The following is a 19,872-nucleotide window of genomic DNA, read 5'->3' on the forward strand; positions in this document are numbered from 1 at the left end:
CGACATAATATGCTATGATTTTGTTTTTGACAAACTATAATATTACTTTTTTATCAACAAACAATACTATGACTTTCTTTCATGAAATGTTTCGACATACTATACTATGACTTTTTTTCATGACTTTTTTTTCATGAGATTTTTCGACATACTTTACTATGATTTTTTTCATGAAAAAAAGTCATCGTCATGCTGAGGAAAATAACTAAAGAGATGAGGAAAAGACGTCTCTTTATACATTCATGGCAATGGACTTATTGGTGTTTTCGGTCCAAAATGGCAGGAGCGCTTGCGCAGTGCCATCTTGGCCATTTTCAAAAACATACCTGAGTTTCGCCTCTTTGCTTCTATACTCTTTGACAGAAAAGTTCCTAGAATCAAGACGTTTGCTGAGTCACTGCCTTCTCTTAAAACATTCCTCAAAAGGCCCAATTATCAATATCATTACAGGTTGACAACTGTAATGGGAGTGAGCGGTGTTTGATCTAAAAATGCTGTTTTGTCACTCTGGACATGATTTAAAAGATTCCACTTTATAATAAGTAGCATTTTTATGCTTTATTGGTACACTTTGGCCAGAATTTGAAAAAAAAACAACAAAAAAAACTTGATATTGGCAAAGGGTGTTGCTTTAATTTGGTTTATCCATATTTTGATAAAGGCTATTTCTTTACCTTCAAGTTTTTTCATGAATGCCCTTCCACAAAAAACAGTGCTGGGTAACTGAAATTTACGAGATTATCCTTGTATTCAAACTTCACATAACAGGGTCACATTACTGAGAGACAACTGACACAGAATATTTTCTTCCAAGATGAAACCCAGGTTTGAAAACTTGAAGCCACTGTTGACACTTTGTTTGGAAACTGTATGTTTATTCCTATGCTTTGATTGGTTCGTTGTAATTCATTGGTTTTGTAAATTATTAACAATTCTGCACCAACACACAGCTTGGCACAACAATTTCACATCCTAAATGCTCCAAATGTCCCTAATAATAACTTTTTGAAACCCCATATATTTAGTCATTATACAGTAGGCCTGGTTTTCAGAATAAAAAAGTAAAAAGACCAAATAAAGCTTTTGTAATTTTCTCATCTTTTATTCAATATGGCAAAGCTTTATAATTTCAGATTTGTTTATTACACAAATGCTTGATTCAGTCATTCAATGTCCAACGATTGAATGTATCAGGATAGTTATCAAGATGATACATCAGTGTGAATAATGCACACGGCAAATGCTGCTTTGTTTCTCCAAAAAAACTAGAAAAGTTCTCTTTTTAATTAGCATTTTTATTGAGACTTCTTTGGACCACGAACCATATCAGCATCACTGGTGAGTGGGAGCTGTGGGAGAAAATTTCTGTGTTCAGCATCACATCTCAACATGCAATGGTTGTAAATCATGCATCCAATTCTATAAAAACAGTCTAGTGTTTGCAATACAACGCTTTACTCTGAGCTGCCAAAGGACATGTGTCTTTGCTTGTATGATTCGGTTAAGGATAATGTTACCCAAGCACATTTTATTTGTTCATGTTTCGTTACTCATGTTATTTGGTGCATATTCGTCAACTTAAGACTGATTTTGTACACAGAGAAAGGACTGTGGATTTGTTCCCTATCTTTTACAGTGTAGTTGCACTTCAAACGGATCACATTATGGCCTGCATGTAGAGGAGTGATTACAGTGACAGTGAGTTTGTATTAAACAAAGACCACAATCTTCCTCTGACGTTAACAAAGAGCTGCAAGTGCCTTAACATGACCATTCAAAGTTTATTAAAAGCTGCAGTGTCACATCTGTTGGCATCTAGTGGTGAGGTTGCACATTGCAACCAATTGAAACTCCTCCTTTGTACCCAGCGTGTAGGGGAACTACGGTGGCCAATGTGAAAATGCAAATGTCCCTATCTAGAGCCAGTGTTTGGTTTGTCTTCTCTGGGCTACTGTAGAAACATGGCGGCCGGCTCCGTGAAGAGGACCCGCTCCTTATGTAGATATGAACGGCTCATTCTAAGCTAACGAAAACACAACGATTCTTATTTTCAGGTGATTATACACTAAAGAAAACATACTTATTAATATTATATTCCATTTCTGCCAATAGATCCCCCTAAATGTTACAAACGTTTAATGTTGTAGTTACTTTTGCAAGATTGGGTATTTTGCCTAACAACAAATGAAGTATGTTGTAAGCAGTGGCGGCTGGTGACTCAAAACATTTGGTAGGACAAGAGGAAAACCAACCCAAGGTGTCATGTTATTTTACAATAGTTGGCTTCTTATCTCTACTTCCTTTCTTTTTTTAAACAAACGAACATAATTCACATTAACTGTACAGGGGAGAGTAGCCAAATGGAACAATAACAAAAAAGCCAGGGGTATATCACACTAGACAAAAATATTATTAAAAAAATATATTAAGCGTCTTGATAGCCTTTTTGTTAGTTGAATTAAAAAGTTGTTGAAAACAAATGTACTGCATGTAGAATTACATCATCACAACATATTTGCTGTTGCAAATTAGTTGTATATAAAAATAACTGGGTTGTGTTGTCAGACATGTCACCTAAGCCATTTTAGTGTTAGAAATGTAATTTGCTGAAATAAAGTTAAACATGTGTGGTGTATGAACCTATTACTTATACAGATTTTGACTTGAAAGACTTGTGTATAATATGATAAGATTGATAATCATCATCATCACAGGTTAATGAACCATACAAACACAGTAAAGCCAATGTAGTTTTATACCTGAGCATACTGGTTCGATAGTCCACTGTCCGTCCGCTTTGCATGTAGTTACTGCTGAGGTGTGCTGTTGGTTAACAATCCAGTGCTTCGCTCGACAAATGACTCTCACTGTGTCACCAGGTGAAAACACACTGCTGGAAGGACGAACATACCTGGTTCCTTCCGGTGGCGGCAGTAGCAGTTTACATGTTATTACTGCATTTGTAGGGAAATTAAGCACATTATCTGTCAGCACCAATTTTAGAAATGTAATTTGCTGAAATAGAGTTAAACATGTGTTTTGTATGAACCTATTACTTATACATATTTTGACAGACAAATTGCAATCTGGAATCTAAAATCAGTACATATTCTGCCTCACATGTACTTCTACTTAATGAATTAAAGTTGTAAAAACAACAAATTCAGGCTAAACTGTTTTAAGCTCAACCGGGAGTCAACACGGCCTTTTTCATAGCGTATTTTAAATTCTAACAGATTTCGTAATACCAGTAAGTTCCCTTTACCCTGGTTGACACAGACACACAGTACAACATGACAGAGATCTGAAGAATAGCTTGAACGCAAAGCTTAAAGGGCACTGAACCACTTAACAAATAACTGGCAAACTTAAATGCCATTTTTTCTTTACATTCATAAAGACATTCAGAATCATTAAAAGTCAGCAGGCTATATAACATTAACACTAAAACTGGAATCTTCTTAAAACCTTCTGTGTGTGACTTTGCGAAATGCTTTTTTTTGTACGTACGTGTGCACTTAATGTCTTTCATTTCCCATGTCCCATTTTGGCATAGAATCATATCTTCACCATCCATTGTAGCATACATATCACGGCACTGATAAGTTACTGCAGAGCCAGACAAGTATTCCTTCTGATAAGGAGTCGCAACAACAGCATTCTCAACTTTAGATGGGGGGTTGCAGGGATTGGCAGTGGCTGCATGAGATGAAAACATGTATGAGAACGCCTTGCAATCTTGTTATAAATAGGCCTTCCTACAGCTGATAAAATAAGACTTAAGATGACTCACATGTGCAGATTGTTTTGGGTGAAAATCCATTTGAATGCCATTTTCCCTCGATACAAGTTAAACGATTAACCTGGGCTTCGTATCCTTCGTGACAAGTAATCCTGGCGCTTTCACTTTGCCAATGTGAAGGTGTCACTCTGCCATTAGGAATCACAGGAATTTCTCCACACCTTCTATTCTCTAGAGTGGATATGATTACAAACAATTAGGTCTGTATATTGTTGCTAACAAATGTGATATTAGCAATATATAAACAATTTCTAGTTTCAAAATAAGCCTGCATCAAAAAAATAATAATAAAGTTTAATATATATAATAATAAACAAATTTAAGCTAACAAATAGCCTATTAAAATATGCTGTGGCTGCAGTTATATGAGATTTTGCTTTCTATGAGGAATGGGGCGAGATGCGTTCACTGCCAATGCATAGCGTGGGAGTGGATGGGTTTCACCTCTCTTTCAGAAAATATTGTTTATCTCCTCAGGAAATAAACCTTTCAAATTCCAAAACCTTATATCATTTTCTACTTATAATGATGTACAGCTTTAAGTCGATTATTTGGTTTGTTTCATGCTGGTTACAGCTAGACCTGTAGAGCATTAAAGATGAATTACCGATGCATTGTTCAAGTGCAGGCCACTCGCCGTTGTTACATTTGGCCTTAGCCCACCAGCCTTTGGTTGAAAGCTTATAACCTTCTTTGCAGGCGTAGTACAGTGTGTCAATGTGTGGGCGAACTGTAAATCCATGTGGAATATCAGGGTCAGAACATGCTGTCAATGAAAAACAAAGAAAGAAGTTATATTCAGAAAGCATCAATTGATGAATAGTGAATGTTAGCATGCTTACATGCATGGTAAACATTATACCCGCTATACATCAGCATGTTGTCATTTTGAGTATATTAGCATGCTGGCATTAGCATTTAGCTCAAAGCACTGCTGTGCTAAAATACAGCCTCACAATGCTACTAGAAAGTCTGTTAAAACAAGAGAGAAAACTATTGTATATCTTGATGGCTGCTTCATGAGCAGCACACTTCATTGTTAAGCAGGCATGTCTGTCTTCATGGGAGGGAGGGACAGAGCATAAAGTAGAATCTGTTCAACAATACACATCTTTAATCTGATTAAACTGGGTAATCAATCTCATAATGCATTTATTGATATTTACTATTTGTTGTACTTTTCTGTTCTTACCTGAACAGTTCTGAATCCCAGTCCAGCCACTTTGCCCACAGTTAATAGTGAAAACTCTTTCGACGTTGTTCTTGCATGCATATTGGGCGTTCTCATTGTAGCTGTAAGTTTCCTTTTCATTGCGGAGAATTTGTGCATTGTTGATGTGCAGTTTTTTACATGGTCTCCCTGAAACAAATGAAACACAATGATGAAATACTTCACACACCCTCCAGGTGTTCTGGTTAAATTAAAATCTTTTAAAACAAACAATTTCTGATTCTGTTGCTGTAATGCCTATTTCCCACCTCAAATGTTTTCAAATATGCATTTTAGTGTACTGTTTAGCTGTAAAAAATTTGAAAATTTGTGACTAGGCTGCCATGTTAAAAACAGTTGAGTCAAAACCAAGCACCACCCACCAGCCGGAGCAAACTTTATCATTTTACAGCTAAACAGTGTACTAAAATATGTTTCTGAAAACATTTGAGGAGAGAAATAGGCATTACAGAAACAGAATCTTGATTCATAGTTGATCAGCACTGCCTAGTTTGACCGTTTGATCCATCATCAATATCACAGTGTTACAGACTCTTCAGCTCCGATTGGTTGTTTTCCTTCGGGCACGGTGGAGTCTTGCAAATTAGGATCACTAAAAGGAGGCAGGGGAACCTGATTTTTTTTCACAGATTATATACTATCAGGATATAGTGACTGAGCAAATATGACAGAGAGTTATTTTTATTATAGTTAGCAACTGAAGCTATATATCTAGTTTTTTTGGTAATACCCAATGGGAGTATCATCAGGAAGTTGACATGGCTTTACTGGAAACAAGAAAAAAAGAGATTATTCATCAACCAGTTAATAAATAATGTGGGTTTTTTAAACCCCTCTTTTTTATTTTTTAAGTCTTCTTTGTTGGATTTTAGTTGAAAGTGCTAGCAAACTGACAGTGATGTGATTTTGTTTCAGTTTTGTTCTTTTGATAAAAAAAACTACATTGTGCAGCAGCCATGATATTAGTGTGTTGCTTTGAAGAAGCATATTGATGTCTAGTTACTAGAAATTGTTGACAGCAACATAATGCAGCATTTTTTTCCACTCTCTCAGTACCATCTGATTAATTACAGTTACTTTTGAAAAGTGCAGTGAAAAGTTATTCAGATATTTGCAAATGTTAGCATGTTACTATCATCTCTAAATATGGACAATTGATTGTATACAATTACAATTAGGACATTTGGAAAATAGTAATAGATCTTTTGAAAATACAATGAATTACAGCTTATAAAAGGATTCATATTCGCAACCTGATTAGTGCAGTCACCCAAGTTGCAAGAGTCGAGCAGACATTTAATTCACATTAGCACTCTCCCTGACGGACTGCCAACCAGCCTCCGCTTGAAGTAACTTTGAGACTATACTGGAAACTTACTGTAAGATACTTTAAAAAAGTCTCTTACCATTCTGTGATAAAGAAACTTACACGCTTCCCCACAGTTGGAGAAACAAAAGGATAAAAGACAATCGCATTTTGACGAGCAGCTGTGCAGTGACAAACGTGACTCTAACTGAGGCTAACTCCGTTGTCGAACTCTGTCTCTCTCTTTCTGTGTGTTTGTCCCCAGTTGCAGTCTTATGGGAGTACCGAGGGTCATGGCATGGCCTGCCCCGTGGGATTGCACAAGGATGTATGAACTAGGGATTGACCGATATTCAGCATTTTGCTGATTATCGGTATCGGCATTTTTTTTAACCGATAACCGATAAAATTAATTAATATGTAAATGGGCTACTTTGGCTCTGATCAGCCTCCTCTATGTGTCAGCCTGCTGTCAGTGCTCTCCACTGTGCAGTCTAGCTCAATGTCTCGCCCACAGCACTATCTGATTGGTTACACGCCATGAGCAATAGCCAATCAACACTGAGGGTTACCGTGCCTCAGACGTGCAGACAAAAACAGACGGAGCTGCTCCGGTGAGCGGAGCTGTGTCCTCTCGGCAAGACGGGAGATTTTGTTGTGTAAATTCCAATAAACATCCCAATCAGAACAGAAACACCACGATCTTATGATCTATTTATATGATTACAAGCATGTCCAGTTTACCAGTCACACAGTAGAACTGAAACGTATTTTAGCTGCTAATTTGCGAAGGTAACATTACTCGCCTGTATGAGTCGGTATTTTTACATGAACGTTTACATGAACAACGTGAGATAATAAAGCGTCTTAGAGCTTAAATGCAATAGCGAAACGTCAATACGTTCATTTGTTGATCCATAATTTAGCCAGCTGACTAGCAAAACAATTGATCGTCTGGTCCTCTCAGTCTCAACCAGGACTAACGTTACTAACTAACGTTACTAACTAATGTTACTAACTAACGTTACTGAGTCTGTCCTGAAGCAGATCTGACTTTTGACAGTTGTGTTATAATATAAGTCATATGTAATGTGATAAATGATGAAAAGTTAGGGGCTTTATGAATAAATAGAAAGCAGTACCTGTCACTACTTGCTGTTAGAGAGGCCCAGTGTAATGTAATGTAATGGAACTGCATATAAGGACTGTGTTAATCCATACAGACACAGCATAGAGTTGAATAGTCACTTCTATTGCTATTGGACATATCCAGTTCTAGTAATCATTGGTCATGAAGTATTCTAGTTTATGTGAGGAACAGAAGCCGTCTCACTGGAGAACAGGCTGAGCAACTCTGCTTTCTGCACCACAGTCTGCTGCTGCTGAATTGAGACTCAAACTTCAGCACAAATTTAAGTTTTGCTAGTTTTTATTAGTATTTATTTTGACACTTTATAAAACTTCATAGAGATATTGTTTATTTATTTATTAAAATGTTCAGTTAACTTTATAAGAAGCTGGGACCTCCCTGCCCTTTTTGTTTTAAGATAATATTGAAAAGTTCCCTTTTAATTAAACATATGCTTTAATGCATTTCACTGAAGTTTTGTGTTATTGCCATTTTTGACACCAAGATTTACATTTTTACTGCAAATGTATATCGGTTCAAAATATCGGTTATCAGTCTCCTTGATTACTAATAATCGGTACCGGTATCGGTCCTGAAAAAAACATATCGGTCGATCCCTAGTATGAACACAACATGACTTATGGGAACACACACAGCATGCACTGTTCACATAAGCAATACTGTAAAGACCCTTCATAATGTATTTCTTTGGTATCAAATTAATTCATAAAATGCTGCAAGGGAGTCTGCTTTTCAACCAGAAAATAAACTTTCTGATAACATAACATAAATAAACTTTTGGGATGGATGTCAGGACATATTTATCATAAATCACATCAAGTTTGACCTGACAGGATCAACAACAATGACAAAAATCAATAATATATCTAATACACAACAGTTTTAAGGCAAATATAAATTGTTTTGCTTGAACACAGCACATATACAAGACTGATTTATGATTATCTGCCGGCTTTGAATAAAAACAGAATTTAAAGCTGAGTGTTTGGTTTGTCTTCTCTGGGCTACTGTAGAAACATGGCAGCCGGCTCCGTGAAGAGGACCCGCTCCTTATGTAGATATAAACGGCTAAAATGAATATGATCTCATATTCAGAATCAGTGTTTTCCTTTAACCTGAGAGGTCAGCTATGTCGAAGAGACTTACTTTAAACTAAGAGGCCATGTGGAATGGAATAACATGGCATTCACAGCATCCTAGTATCATGTAGATCTGTGCTGTTCGGCCAGCAACCAAAATAATGAGTAGAATATCGTGAGTGCAATAAATAATGTTTAGATTATCATTTGTGCACTTGGATATAATGTCCACGTTCAGCCACAGGACAAAAAGGCAAACAATTAGAGAGAATCTCATTGTGATGGTTCTGGAGCTGTAGTCAGGAGTTACTCCCTAAACAGGGAATCAGAGACTTTGTCCCTTAATAATTATACAGATAAGAGTTTCTACACAGTGGAATTTCACAAACCCTCCTCCACCACCCAAGTATTCCCTGAAATGAATTTCTCTGAAAGGCATGTACAAATTTCCCCAGTTATGCGCCAATATGATCTTTACAAATAAACGTAATACTTAAACTTTACAATAAATTGCTGCTAAATGGAGCAGGTGAGATTGTTTTAACTGATGTTTCAACAGTGTCCTAAATTACCTCACCTTGTAAGCCAACATGAATAATAAGTTGGTCAGCACACACTGACTGACTGGCTGCTTGCCAATTGGTCAGAATGATGGTAACTAAGAATAAGTTAACTAAGTTGACCAATAGAAGAGGGTTTCTCTGTCCAGGAAAAAAGTATATATCCTGTGTGCTATCTCCATTCGGAGAAACATTATCCTTTAACCTCTGGTTTCCTGTGTAAGTATTGATGTCTCCTAATTGCAATTTTATTCCTTGACTTCTACATCAGTGTTTTTTGTGTTTGTTCAGAGTGCTTCAAGAGTTACAGAACAATTCACTAATACACCAGTGTGTTGGTTAAGGGGCTAAATAAAAGTTAGGCAAAATTTTGGTGAGGAAAATTGGCATAGCCATTTTCAAAGGGGTCCCTTTGATAGGTAAATGAAAATTCAGTTCTAAGGGTACCCTCGAGTCCCCAGACATCACAGATTTGTCCACTTTACGATAATCACATGCAGTTTTTGCATGCAGTATAAATATGTCATTTTTGCCTATTCTAAAATGGTGTATTTGAATATTTCTGCATACTGGGGTCCATTTATTGCATAAATTGGGTATGACTGGAAAGCTGAGACTCTTGTGGATCCGATGAGTCCAATTTTATTCATATGTGATGATGTTAGTTCCCAAAATAGCCATTCCATTGTAGTGAGACCATTTTTTTTAAAAACTTGCTGTCACAGTATAAAATGGCCTGTGGTGACCTCTAGGATATTCACAGCCTCAATATACTTTACAACCACAAACTAAAGACCTAGGTCATTCAGAGGATGGATGGCTTTCAGACGATGTATGGCGTCAGAGGGCATTCAGAGCCAGTTCAATTAACTTGACACAATTAGGTCCCATCAACCAAATAACCTTAGAGGTAATTGTGAAATTTGAAATCCTCCTTCTGCTACCTTGATATTCTGCATACAACCTTTAAAACAAAAACAAACAAACAAACAGATATTCTGCAAATAGTCAACACTTCTTTACTCCCAGGCTCTTTCCCACAGGCCCCAAAAAGTGCAGTTATTTAGCCACTAAATCTAGACAACTCAATAATGAACAATAGGCTCATAACAAACCTCCCATTTTAAGTAAAATAATTGAAAAGGCAGTTTTTTAAACAGCTACACACTAATTTGGCCCTAAACAATTTATTTTTAATATTTTCCACACAGGATTTCGACCACACCACAGCACTGAGACTGCTCTTGTTAAGGTCTTGAATGACGTCCACTTAAACATTATAGTAATTTTAAAACCTAAACCTAACTAAGTGTTTTTGTTGCCATGAACTAAGCAAGTGTTTTTGTTTGAATTCACAACATTAACCATGTGTTTATTCCGACCATAAAGTGATGCTGAGGGGTCTGACAAAGCGTCAGTATGTGACGAGTTGGGATGTAGAACGTGTTGCACATACAGGACTTTCACCCAGGAGGGCCGTCGTTTGTGTCCCGCATGAAAACAAAAGTTTTATCTCAAACCATGATCTTTTTTCTAACCCTAACCAAGTGTTTTTTTGCTTAAACCTATCCATGATGTGTTACAACGTTAACCGCTACTGTTTCACAACGTTAACAGTGTGTTACAACTTTATCCACACGCAAACCTTCTGCATCAAGATACTACGCAAAAAGCTGCCCCCATCCGCCCAAACAGCTTAATATGACGAGTAGGGATAAGATGCCGTTGCCATTCTCAGGTCTCTTCTGTTCAACCTCTACATGCTACCACTAGCTCAGATCATGGAAAACAACAACATATCTTATCATAATTATGCAGATGACACAGATTTATATAACCATATCACCAGGGGACTATGGTCCCATACAAGCTTACGAGTAAGTGCATTGAACTTATTATTGGATGTGCCAAAATGTCTACAGTGAGAAAAAACTGAAAATACTGTATTTGGACCCCTAAAATTAACCATTAAAAGTCAGTGCTCGGCTTCAGTCGCGAACGTTAAAGACCACAAACCAAGCCAGAAATTTTGGTGTAGTCATGAACTCGGACCTCACACTGACTTCCTGTGTGTCAAATAATTTATCTTATATTGTTGGTTTATAAAGCACTGAATAGTTTAGGGACAAAATACATTTCTGATCTGCTCATACAATAAGATCCATGAGAGAAAGCCGAACACAGAGAGTTTCAGCACTGAATTGGGGACAGATGATTGACGAAATGTTCTGCAGTACTTGTGTACCTCTTTCCTCTGGTTAATCATTTACATATTTGTCCATCCAGCTCATGTCACTTCTAGTTAACGAAAGCTTTTACTGGCAGGAGGGCACGGTCATCACACCATCAAAACACCCACACAATCTCAATGTACCAGTAGATCTTCCCTTACACCTGATCTCAGGTTAATTACCATGGGCTGGATATGGGCGTTTTGTCATGGCTAAATTTAAATGCAATATTATTTTTCCTCATGATATCGCCACTTACTGTACAGGAGATAATGGACATCCTTTGCTGAAGTAAAAGTATCAATACAACAATGTAAAAAAACCCAACTTGATTACAAGTAAAGTCCTGCATCCAAAGCCCTACTTATGTAAAATCAACAAAATATACTGAAAGTATCACAAGAAAGAGTACTTGTACTTCAGTAAAAAAAAAAAATCCCCACCATATAATATATTATTATATATGATGTTATGCATCGAAAGGGCCAGGAGCCACAATCTTTAACAATGTGCTGTATTTTATAAGCTTATCATGTTTTAATATAAAATGTTGATCTGTAAAGTAACTAGTACCTAGCTGTCACCTAATTGTAGTGGAGTAAAAAGTATAACCTCCGAGATGTAGTGTAGAGAAGATGCAGTGGAAGTGTAAAGTTTTATAAAATGGAAATACTCAAGTAAAGTACAAGTACCTTCAAACAGTTAATGTACTTAGTTGATTTCCAACACTGTTATACTATGTTTATGGGCAGAATACTATGTATTTAGTACCTGGTATACTGAATACCTCATCCGTAATGTATTGAAATGTTTCATTAAGAGTACATTAGAAATACATTCTCAAAAACCATTGTGCTTAACAGAATTAGAGGCTTGACTAATAAATAGAGAGTAGTGTCTGATCTACTTAACCACATGCTTAAAGGGGAAATATGTAGATCATTTCTCTCATAATACATATTAAGAAGAAAGCAGACTGAGGGAGTTTTATTAATAATGTCCCAGTTGACAGTTCTGAAGTAGAAACAGAAGATCAGTTCATAACTGTACTTCATAAGTGGTCTAACATGTCTTGTTAATCATTTAAATGTTTGTGCAGACATCTCAGGTCCGTCACTTATAGTCAACTAAAACCATTAATGGCAAGTAGGCAGGTCCATCACACCATCAACACACCTCTGACGCATGCTCAATCTGCCGATAGGTCTCCTTTGTCCGGTACACTTGAAGTGGATTACATCATGATGGGCTGAATACAGCTAACCATCAGCTCTATATTTGAATTCAATACTACTCAATACTCTCTTAACTTCTAAGACCAATCATTATCAGGAAACTGGGCCCAGTTTTGTAATTTATTGTGCTGCATTAATATTTTGGATATTATATTTTTTCTCTTCCAGAGAAGAACAGTTTTTTTCATAAAAGCGGACTTGAATCTTCCTATCAACACAGAAAAAATCAAGATGGGACACACTGACTTTACTCTCATCATACATATAGAGGCAGAAAACAGACCAAGTGATAATACATGTTTTATTAAAGTGACCACAGACAGCACTGAAGTATAGACACTGGATTAGGACATACCTCTTCACTTTGGTTAATCATTGTTATGTTTGTCCAGCCAGCTCATGTTTATGACATCCAGTTAACTAAAAACCTTTACTGGCAAGTTGGCAGGAGCATCACACCATCAATACACATCTGACGCATGCCCACCGTGCCAACGTGTGTTCGTCCTCCTTTACATCTGAAGTAGATTACATCATGATGGGCTGAATACAGCTTATCAATAGTTCCATGAAGGAATTGAATATTATGTGTGATCATGGCTTCTCGATCCACAGTGCAGGGTTCTGCAAGAGATAATGGATGAACAGCATTTTATTAATAAGGAATGACTTTAGAGCATACTACATTACAATTATTGCTCTTTGATGAAAAATATATTTAGAGCGGGAAAACTGAACAGGTCTACCAAAATGTGCTCTTGTAACGCCTCTATATAAATAATATATGTTGATATTAATCAAGCACTTTTACGTAAGGAAAATCCTCACAGAAAGCAACATGAAAAATATAAAAGGGAATTGTAACTCACTGAGGCATCTCATCTGTCCAACCCATTCACCATTGAAGCAGGTTTTGTACTGCTCACCCTCCATGGTGTACAAATTCTGACAGGTGTATTCAACCCTTTCTCCATGTCCGTACTGGAATCGAAGCATTTCTGTGGTGTCTCCATCTGCAAGGGGTGGTGGTTTCCCACAACCCAAAGGTGCTAAAAGGATGTAAAAAAACATAAAAATAAAAACAAATGAGTAATTTCCCAAAAAAGCTCCGTGTTTTTTTCTTCTTATAAAAGGCTGCCATATGTGCCAGTTTGTTAGGTACACCTAGCTAAAACTAATACAGTCTAATACAACAGCTCTGTAATAAATCAATAAATAATAATAAATAAAAAACACTCTTTGACAGAAAAGTTCCTAGAATCAAGACGTTTGCTGAGTCACTGCCTTTTACTAAAACTTTCCTCAAAAAGCCCAATTATCAATATCATTACAGGTTGACAACTGTAATGGGAGTGAGCGGTGTTTGATCAAAAAATGCTGTTTTGTCACTCTGGACATGATTTAAAAGATTCCACTTTATAATAAGTAGCATTTTTATGCTTTATTGCTACACATTGGCCAGAATTTGAAAACCCCCCCAAAAAAACAAAAACCTTGATAATGGCAAAGGGTGTTGCTTTAATTTGGTTTATTCATATTTTGACAAAGGCTATTTCTTTGCCTTCAAGTTTTTTCATGAATGCCCTTCCACGAAAAACAGTGCTGGGTAACTGAAATTTACGAGATTATCCTTAAATTCAAACTTCACATAACTGGGTCACATTATTGAGAGACAACTGACACTTTGTTTGGAAACTGTATGTTTATTCCTATGAATTGATTGGTTGGTTGCAATTCATTGGTTTTGGAAATTATTAACAATTCTGCACCAACACACTGCTTGGCACAACAATTTCACATCCTAAATGCTCCAAATGTCCCTAATAATAACTTTTGAAACCCCATGTATTTAGTCATTATAGGCCTGGTTTCCAGAATAAAAAAGTAAAAAGACCAAATAAAGCCTTTGTAATTTTCTCATCTTTTATTCAATATGGCAAAGCTTTATAATTTCAGATCTCTTTATTGCACAATGCTTGATTCAGTCATTCAATGTCCAACGATTGTATGTATGAGGATATGTATCAAGATGATACATCAGTATGAATAATGCACACGGCAAATGCTGCTTTGTTTCTCCAAAAAAACTAGAAAAGTTCTCTTTTTAATTATCATTTTTATTGAGACTTAAATCATGCATCCAGTTCTATAAAAACAGTCTAGTGTTTGCAATAAAATGCTTTACTCTGAGCTTCCAAAGGACATGTGTCTTTGCTTGTATGATTCGGTTAAGGATAATGTTACCCAAGCACATTTTATTTGTTCATGTTTCGTTACTCATGTTATTTGGTGCATATTCGTCAACTTAAGACTGATTTTGTACACAGAGAAAGGACTGTGGATTTTGTTCCCTATCTTTTACAGTGTAGTTGCACTACAAAAGGATCACATTATAGCCTGCATGTAGAGGAGTGATTACAGTGACCCAGAACTCTTTCAACCCACATATGGTTTGTGAGTATTGTATCAAGATAGACTTGTGAAAGTCATTGAAGTCTGCTTTTACTTACACTACCCCTTACCTTCACATTCTTCTGATTTATTCCACTTAGTATTGAGACATGTTGCATTGCCTCCAACATCAGGTCTGATGCATTGATACTTTATAACATCCCCATCCTTATATCTTTCTTGGTCCGCGGTGAAGGTCATTGTCACATCTTCGAGCTTGTCACAGTATGCTGAAAATACAATAAATATATTGTTATCCAACCTTGTCTCCTAGAGATTAAGTAACATAGTACTAATTTGTTTGTTTTTTTAAATTGTGGTGTCAAACATTATCGTAATGTTGTTGTTTTTTCGAGTGAATAAAGCACTACTTGTACTACACAGGAGTTGTGGGGAGGTGGTTGAGGTGGATGGAGGGCGTAAAAAGCACTGCACTTTGACACCGGGGTTTGTATTAAACAAAGACCAAAATCTTCTTCTGACGTTAACAAAGAGCTGCAAGTGCCTTAACATGTCCATTAAAAGTTATCTTGATGTCTTGATGGCTGCTTCATGAGCAGCACACTTCATGTCTGTCTTCATGGGAGGGAGGGACAGAGCATAAAGTAGAATCTGTTCAACAATACACATCTTTAATCTGATTAAACTGGGTGATCAATCTCATAATGCATTTATTGATATTTACTATTTGTTGTACTTTTCTGTTCTTACCTGAACAGTTCTGAATCCCAGTCCAGCCACTTTGCCCACAGGTGATAGTGAAACGTCTTCCATCGTTGTTCTTGCATGCATATTGGGCGTTCTCATCGTACATGTAAGTTCCCTTTTCATGTCCGAGAATTTGTGCATTGTCGATGTGCAGTTTTTTACACTGTCTCCCTGAAACAAATGAAACACAATGATGAAGTACTTCACACACCCTCCAGGTGTTCTGGTGAAATTTAAATCTTTTAAAACAAACAATTTCATATAAGAAGGCTTGTCCCCAAGGAAGCAAGGTACCTCCCCTCGTCTCGAATGAGCACATTATAGAACATTTAACAAAACTCTCACATTATAAACATGTATAAGCTTCAAGAATGAAAAAAGGAAAGCTATTTCTGCGAGACAAAAATAGATGGAAATGAGATATGGGGCTGCTGTCCCCACTACTCTTATCAAGTCGTCAAGGTTAATGAGTGCTAACTACTTGTGCATTTAAAACAGATTAATATAAGTTTTAAATTAAATTAAAAATCTGTTTAACATTCTGCAATATTAGAATGATAAAATAAGACACATCCTCAAGAAAACTGGTTAGAAAAAGAACAGGTGACAGATGCTTACAAACCACTAACCTCCACATTTTATACTTCGTTGCCCCAAAATCACAGATTATTTGTGGGTTTTACTCACAGTGATTCATTTCTAATCTGTTAAACAACAATTTCATTGAGGTGTAAGCATGGAAGATAACAAAAAGGATTTCCTTACTTCTACATCCTGAAGACTCAATCCAACCTGTTTCCCGACAGGTTAGAGTAAAACGGCCCTCATAACCAGCGTTGCAGACGTACTCGACCCCGGCATTGTACCTGTATTCCTGCTGATCAATTCCATCAATGTCTGCATTCTCGTAATATTGAGTCTTGCATGTTATCTCTGGAAAAAAAACCCCAAAACAAATTAAATACAGTTCAATACACCACAAACCACATTCTTTTTTTCACATCAGAGTTGGCACATCAACAAGTAAAATAATCAGATATTTCACCTCAAGTGGCAAAAATGTAAAAATTTCAAATTTGATGTATGTTATGTAAATATAAGACAAGCCAAGACAGTTGAGAAGCTAGATAAATATGGCACTTGATGTTGCTTCTTTTTTAATGTGATCAACGGTTATTTCTGTATTTATGTTGTGGGGTGAGAGGTGTATATGGAGGGTGAATGTGGCGTGGAGTACCAGGCAATGTTATATGCATTATTTGCAGATATTTTTTGTTTGTTTTTCGGTCTACAGGGCAGCATTACTTGATTTTCTCAGAAAAAAGGCCAATATTGCAAAGAGCACCATAAACTGGGACCAGGGCAGATTAATAGTACGATTAAGTGACTTTTCGTTACTAATTTAATTCAAGAGTATAGAGGCTCTTACTTCCTGGGACGTTTGGTGGAAAACAGCCATTCCAGTAAAACATTACCGATCCTAACTGGACCAAAAGCTCCTTTTTTGTTTTAGCAAATATAGATGCAAAATTAACAGTAATCACTTAAATAGAAGGTTAACTTTACAATACCTTGACAAAGTGGATCTGGTTTCCATCCATCTCTGGAGCATGTGGCCCGGTTGGCACCACCTGTCCTCTTGTAGCCTGTCTTACACCAATATCTTTTAGTCTCACCCAATGTTATTCGGTCCCTTGAACGGATATCCCAGGAATGCACAGATTGAGGTCTTTCATTGCTGCACCTAACCTCTAGAATAAGAGAAAGACTTGTGTATAAGTATGATAAGATTGATAATCATTATCATCACAGGTTAATGAACCATACAAACACAGTAAAGCCCATGTAGTTTTATACCTGAGCATACTGGTTCGATAGTCCACTCTCCGTCCGCTTTGCATGTAGTTACTGCTGAGGTGTCCTGTTGGTTAACGATCCAGAGCTTCTCTCCACAAATTACTCTCACTGTGTCACCAGGTGAAAACACACTGCTGTAAGTACGTTCATACCTGGTTCCTTCCAGTGGCGGCTGTGTCAGTCTACATGTTATTGCTGCATTTGTTGGGAAATTAAGCACATTATCTGTCAGCACCAATTTTCACTAGTCAGTGTGATATAACTAATAAATTGCATTAATCAGTATATACTTACATTCACACAAAGGTGTGGGGCTCCACTCTGCTCTTAGTCCTCGTTTTGTGCATATTGAAAGTCTGGCTTCAACGCGTTTATATCCATGATTACAGCTAAAGTGCAGGACATCATGTTCGTGGTACTCTTGGATATCTCCAGGTACATCACCATTTTCAATCATGGGTACTGTACATTTGATCGCTGTTGAAAAAGAAAAGCACACAAGCATGAATAAAACGTTTTACATATTCAAGGTAAATGAACTGTAACCACTGATTGACCTGATTTGAGAGTAAAATGATGTGCCTATTTTAAACATTCAGAGGTAATAACTATGAATTACAACCTCACGATGACCTCAACTTCGGACAGACAACTCATCTACTCTCTCTGACTCACCGGATGTAGACTTTAGGTATAGGCCTGCCATTGGCTGCCTATTTAAGCCGGCATTCTCCTCCTCCATTTTGCATGGACACCGTCGCTGCATCCTGGGCTTAGCGCCGCCCAAGACGATTGTGATTGGTTTAAAGAAATACAAACAGGCCAGAGTGTTTTATTCCCCCTTTACCAGATTGATAATGTGTGTAGCCAGACCTTTCTTAAGCGCTGACACAGTGCTGTGAAGATACGTCTGGCTCTGCGAGACTACATCTACTCTAACTCTGTAAGACAGTGAATAAGTCTATATCAGGTCTATTATCACTTTAGTTTGAGCTGCTGATCATTATTTTCCCTGTTTTCACTTCATAAATTTAGTTTGAATTTAGTTTTCAACCAAATTTGAAAACCAAAAACATCATAACACCCGAGGCAAACTGAGTATTTTGGGTTGGAGGTCTCACATTTTAGCCTGATATCGCCCAGCCCGTTCTCATTCCCAGGGTATCAAATAACGAGGCTTTGTCATGGCCATCGGTGTTCGATACCGCCACACAAAGCGAAAAGAGCAAAAAGATACACACTGGGCGGGTGGGAGGCGAGGTGGAGGGGTCCAACAAACACAAGGCTTTCATCTAGGAGACCGCTTTCATCTAGCATTTCCCTTGTGTGTCAGATACCGGATGAATAAATCGCACAGTGTCTTCCCAGCTTTAGACATTGACATCAAATGGTTAAGGTTAGGATAAGTCGTCGGGCAGCGAGTCTCACGAGAATTTTTCCAAGTTTTTGCTAATTGGAGGTTAATGCAGTGTCAATCACTGCTCATGAATTCTGATCAAATCAAACTAGGGAGTGCTGATCCAAAATGAATCAAGATTCTGTTGCTGTAATGCCTATTTCCCGCCTCAAATGTTTTCAGATATGCATTTTAGTGTACTGTTTAGCTGTAAAAAATTAGAAAATTTATGTACAGGCTGCCATGTTAAAAACAGTTGAGTCAAAACCAAGCACCACCCACCAGCCGCAGCAAACTTTATCATTTTACAGCTAACAGTATACTAAAATATGTTTCTGAAAACATTTGAGGAGAGAAATAGGCATTACAGAAACAGAATCTTGATTCATAGTTGATCAGCGCTGCCTAGTTTGACCGTTTGATCCATCATCAATATCACAGTGTTACAGACTCCTCAGCTCCGATTGATAGTTTTCCTTCGGGCACGGTGGAGTCTTGCAAATTAGGATCACTAAAAGGAGGCATGGGAACCTGATTTTTTTTACAGATTATATACTATCAGGATATAGTGACTGAGCAAATATGACAGAGAGTTATTTTTATTATAGTTAGCAACTGTAGCTGTATATCTAGTTTTTTTGGTAATACCCATTTGGAGTATCATCAGGAAGTTGACATGGCTTTACTGGAAACAAGAAAAAAAGAGATTATTCATCAACCAGTTTCTAAATAAGGTGTTTTTTTTAAACCCCTCTTTTGAACTTTATTTTTTAAGTCTTCTTTGTTGGATTTTAGTTGAAAGTGCTAGCAAACTGACAGTGATGTGATTTTGTTTCAGTTTTGTTCTTTTGATAAAAAAATAAACT

General features: G+C 37.0%; 1 protein-coding gene across 2 annotated transcripts in view; it reads right to left on the reverse strand.

Annotated features, from left to right (window-relative positions):
- Positions 1–2,409: 2,409 nt before the first annotated feature.
- The window catches only part of LOC141767619 (complement factor H-like), a 33,804-nt gene continuing 16,341 nt past the window's right edge, over positions 2,410–19,872 (reverse strand). For both annotated transcript variants that reach the window (XM_074635103.1, XM_074635105.1), the window contains exons 5-13: positions 17,905–18,087; positions 17,611–17,805; positions 17,325–17,504; positions 16,519–16,686; positions 4,995–5,162; positions 4,410–4,568; positions 3,794–3,973; positions 3,511–3,699; positions 2,410–2,954 (exon numbers count right to left, since the gene is read on the reverse strand). In XM_074635103.1, the coding sequence (XP_074491204.1) occupies positions 2,716–2,954; positions 3,511–3,699; positions 3,794–3,973; positions 4,410–4,568; positions 4,995–5,162; positions 16,519–16,686; positions 17,325–17,504; positions 17,611–17,805; positions 17,905–18,087 (1,661 nt within the window). In that variant the 3' untranslated portion in view covers positions 2,410–2,715. The remainder of the gene's footprint in view (positions 2,955–3,510; positions 3,700–3,793; positions 3,974–4,409; positions 4,569–4,994; positions 5,163–16,518; positions 16,687–17,324; positions 17,505–17,610; positions 17,806–17,904; positions 18,088–19,872) is intronic.

This window comes from Sebastes fasciatus, chromosome 5 (genome assembly GCF_043250625.1).
Source record: "Sebastes fasciatus isolate fSebFas1 chromosome 5, fSebFas1.pri, whole genome shotgun sequence".
Taxonomy (NCBI): Eukaryota; Metazoa; Chordata; class Actinopteri; order Perciformes; family Sebastidae; genus Sebastes; species Sebastes fasciatus.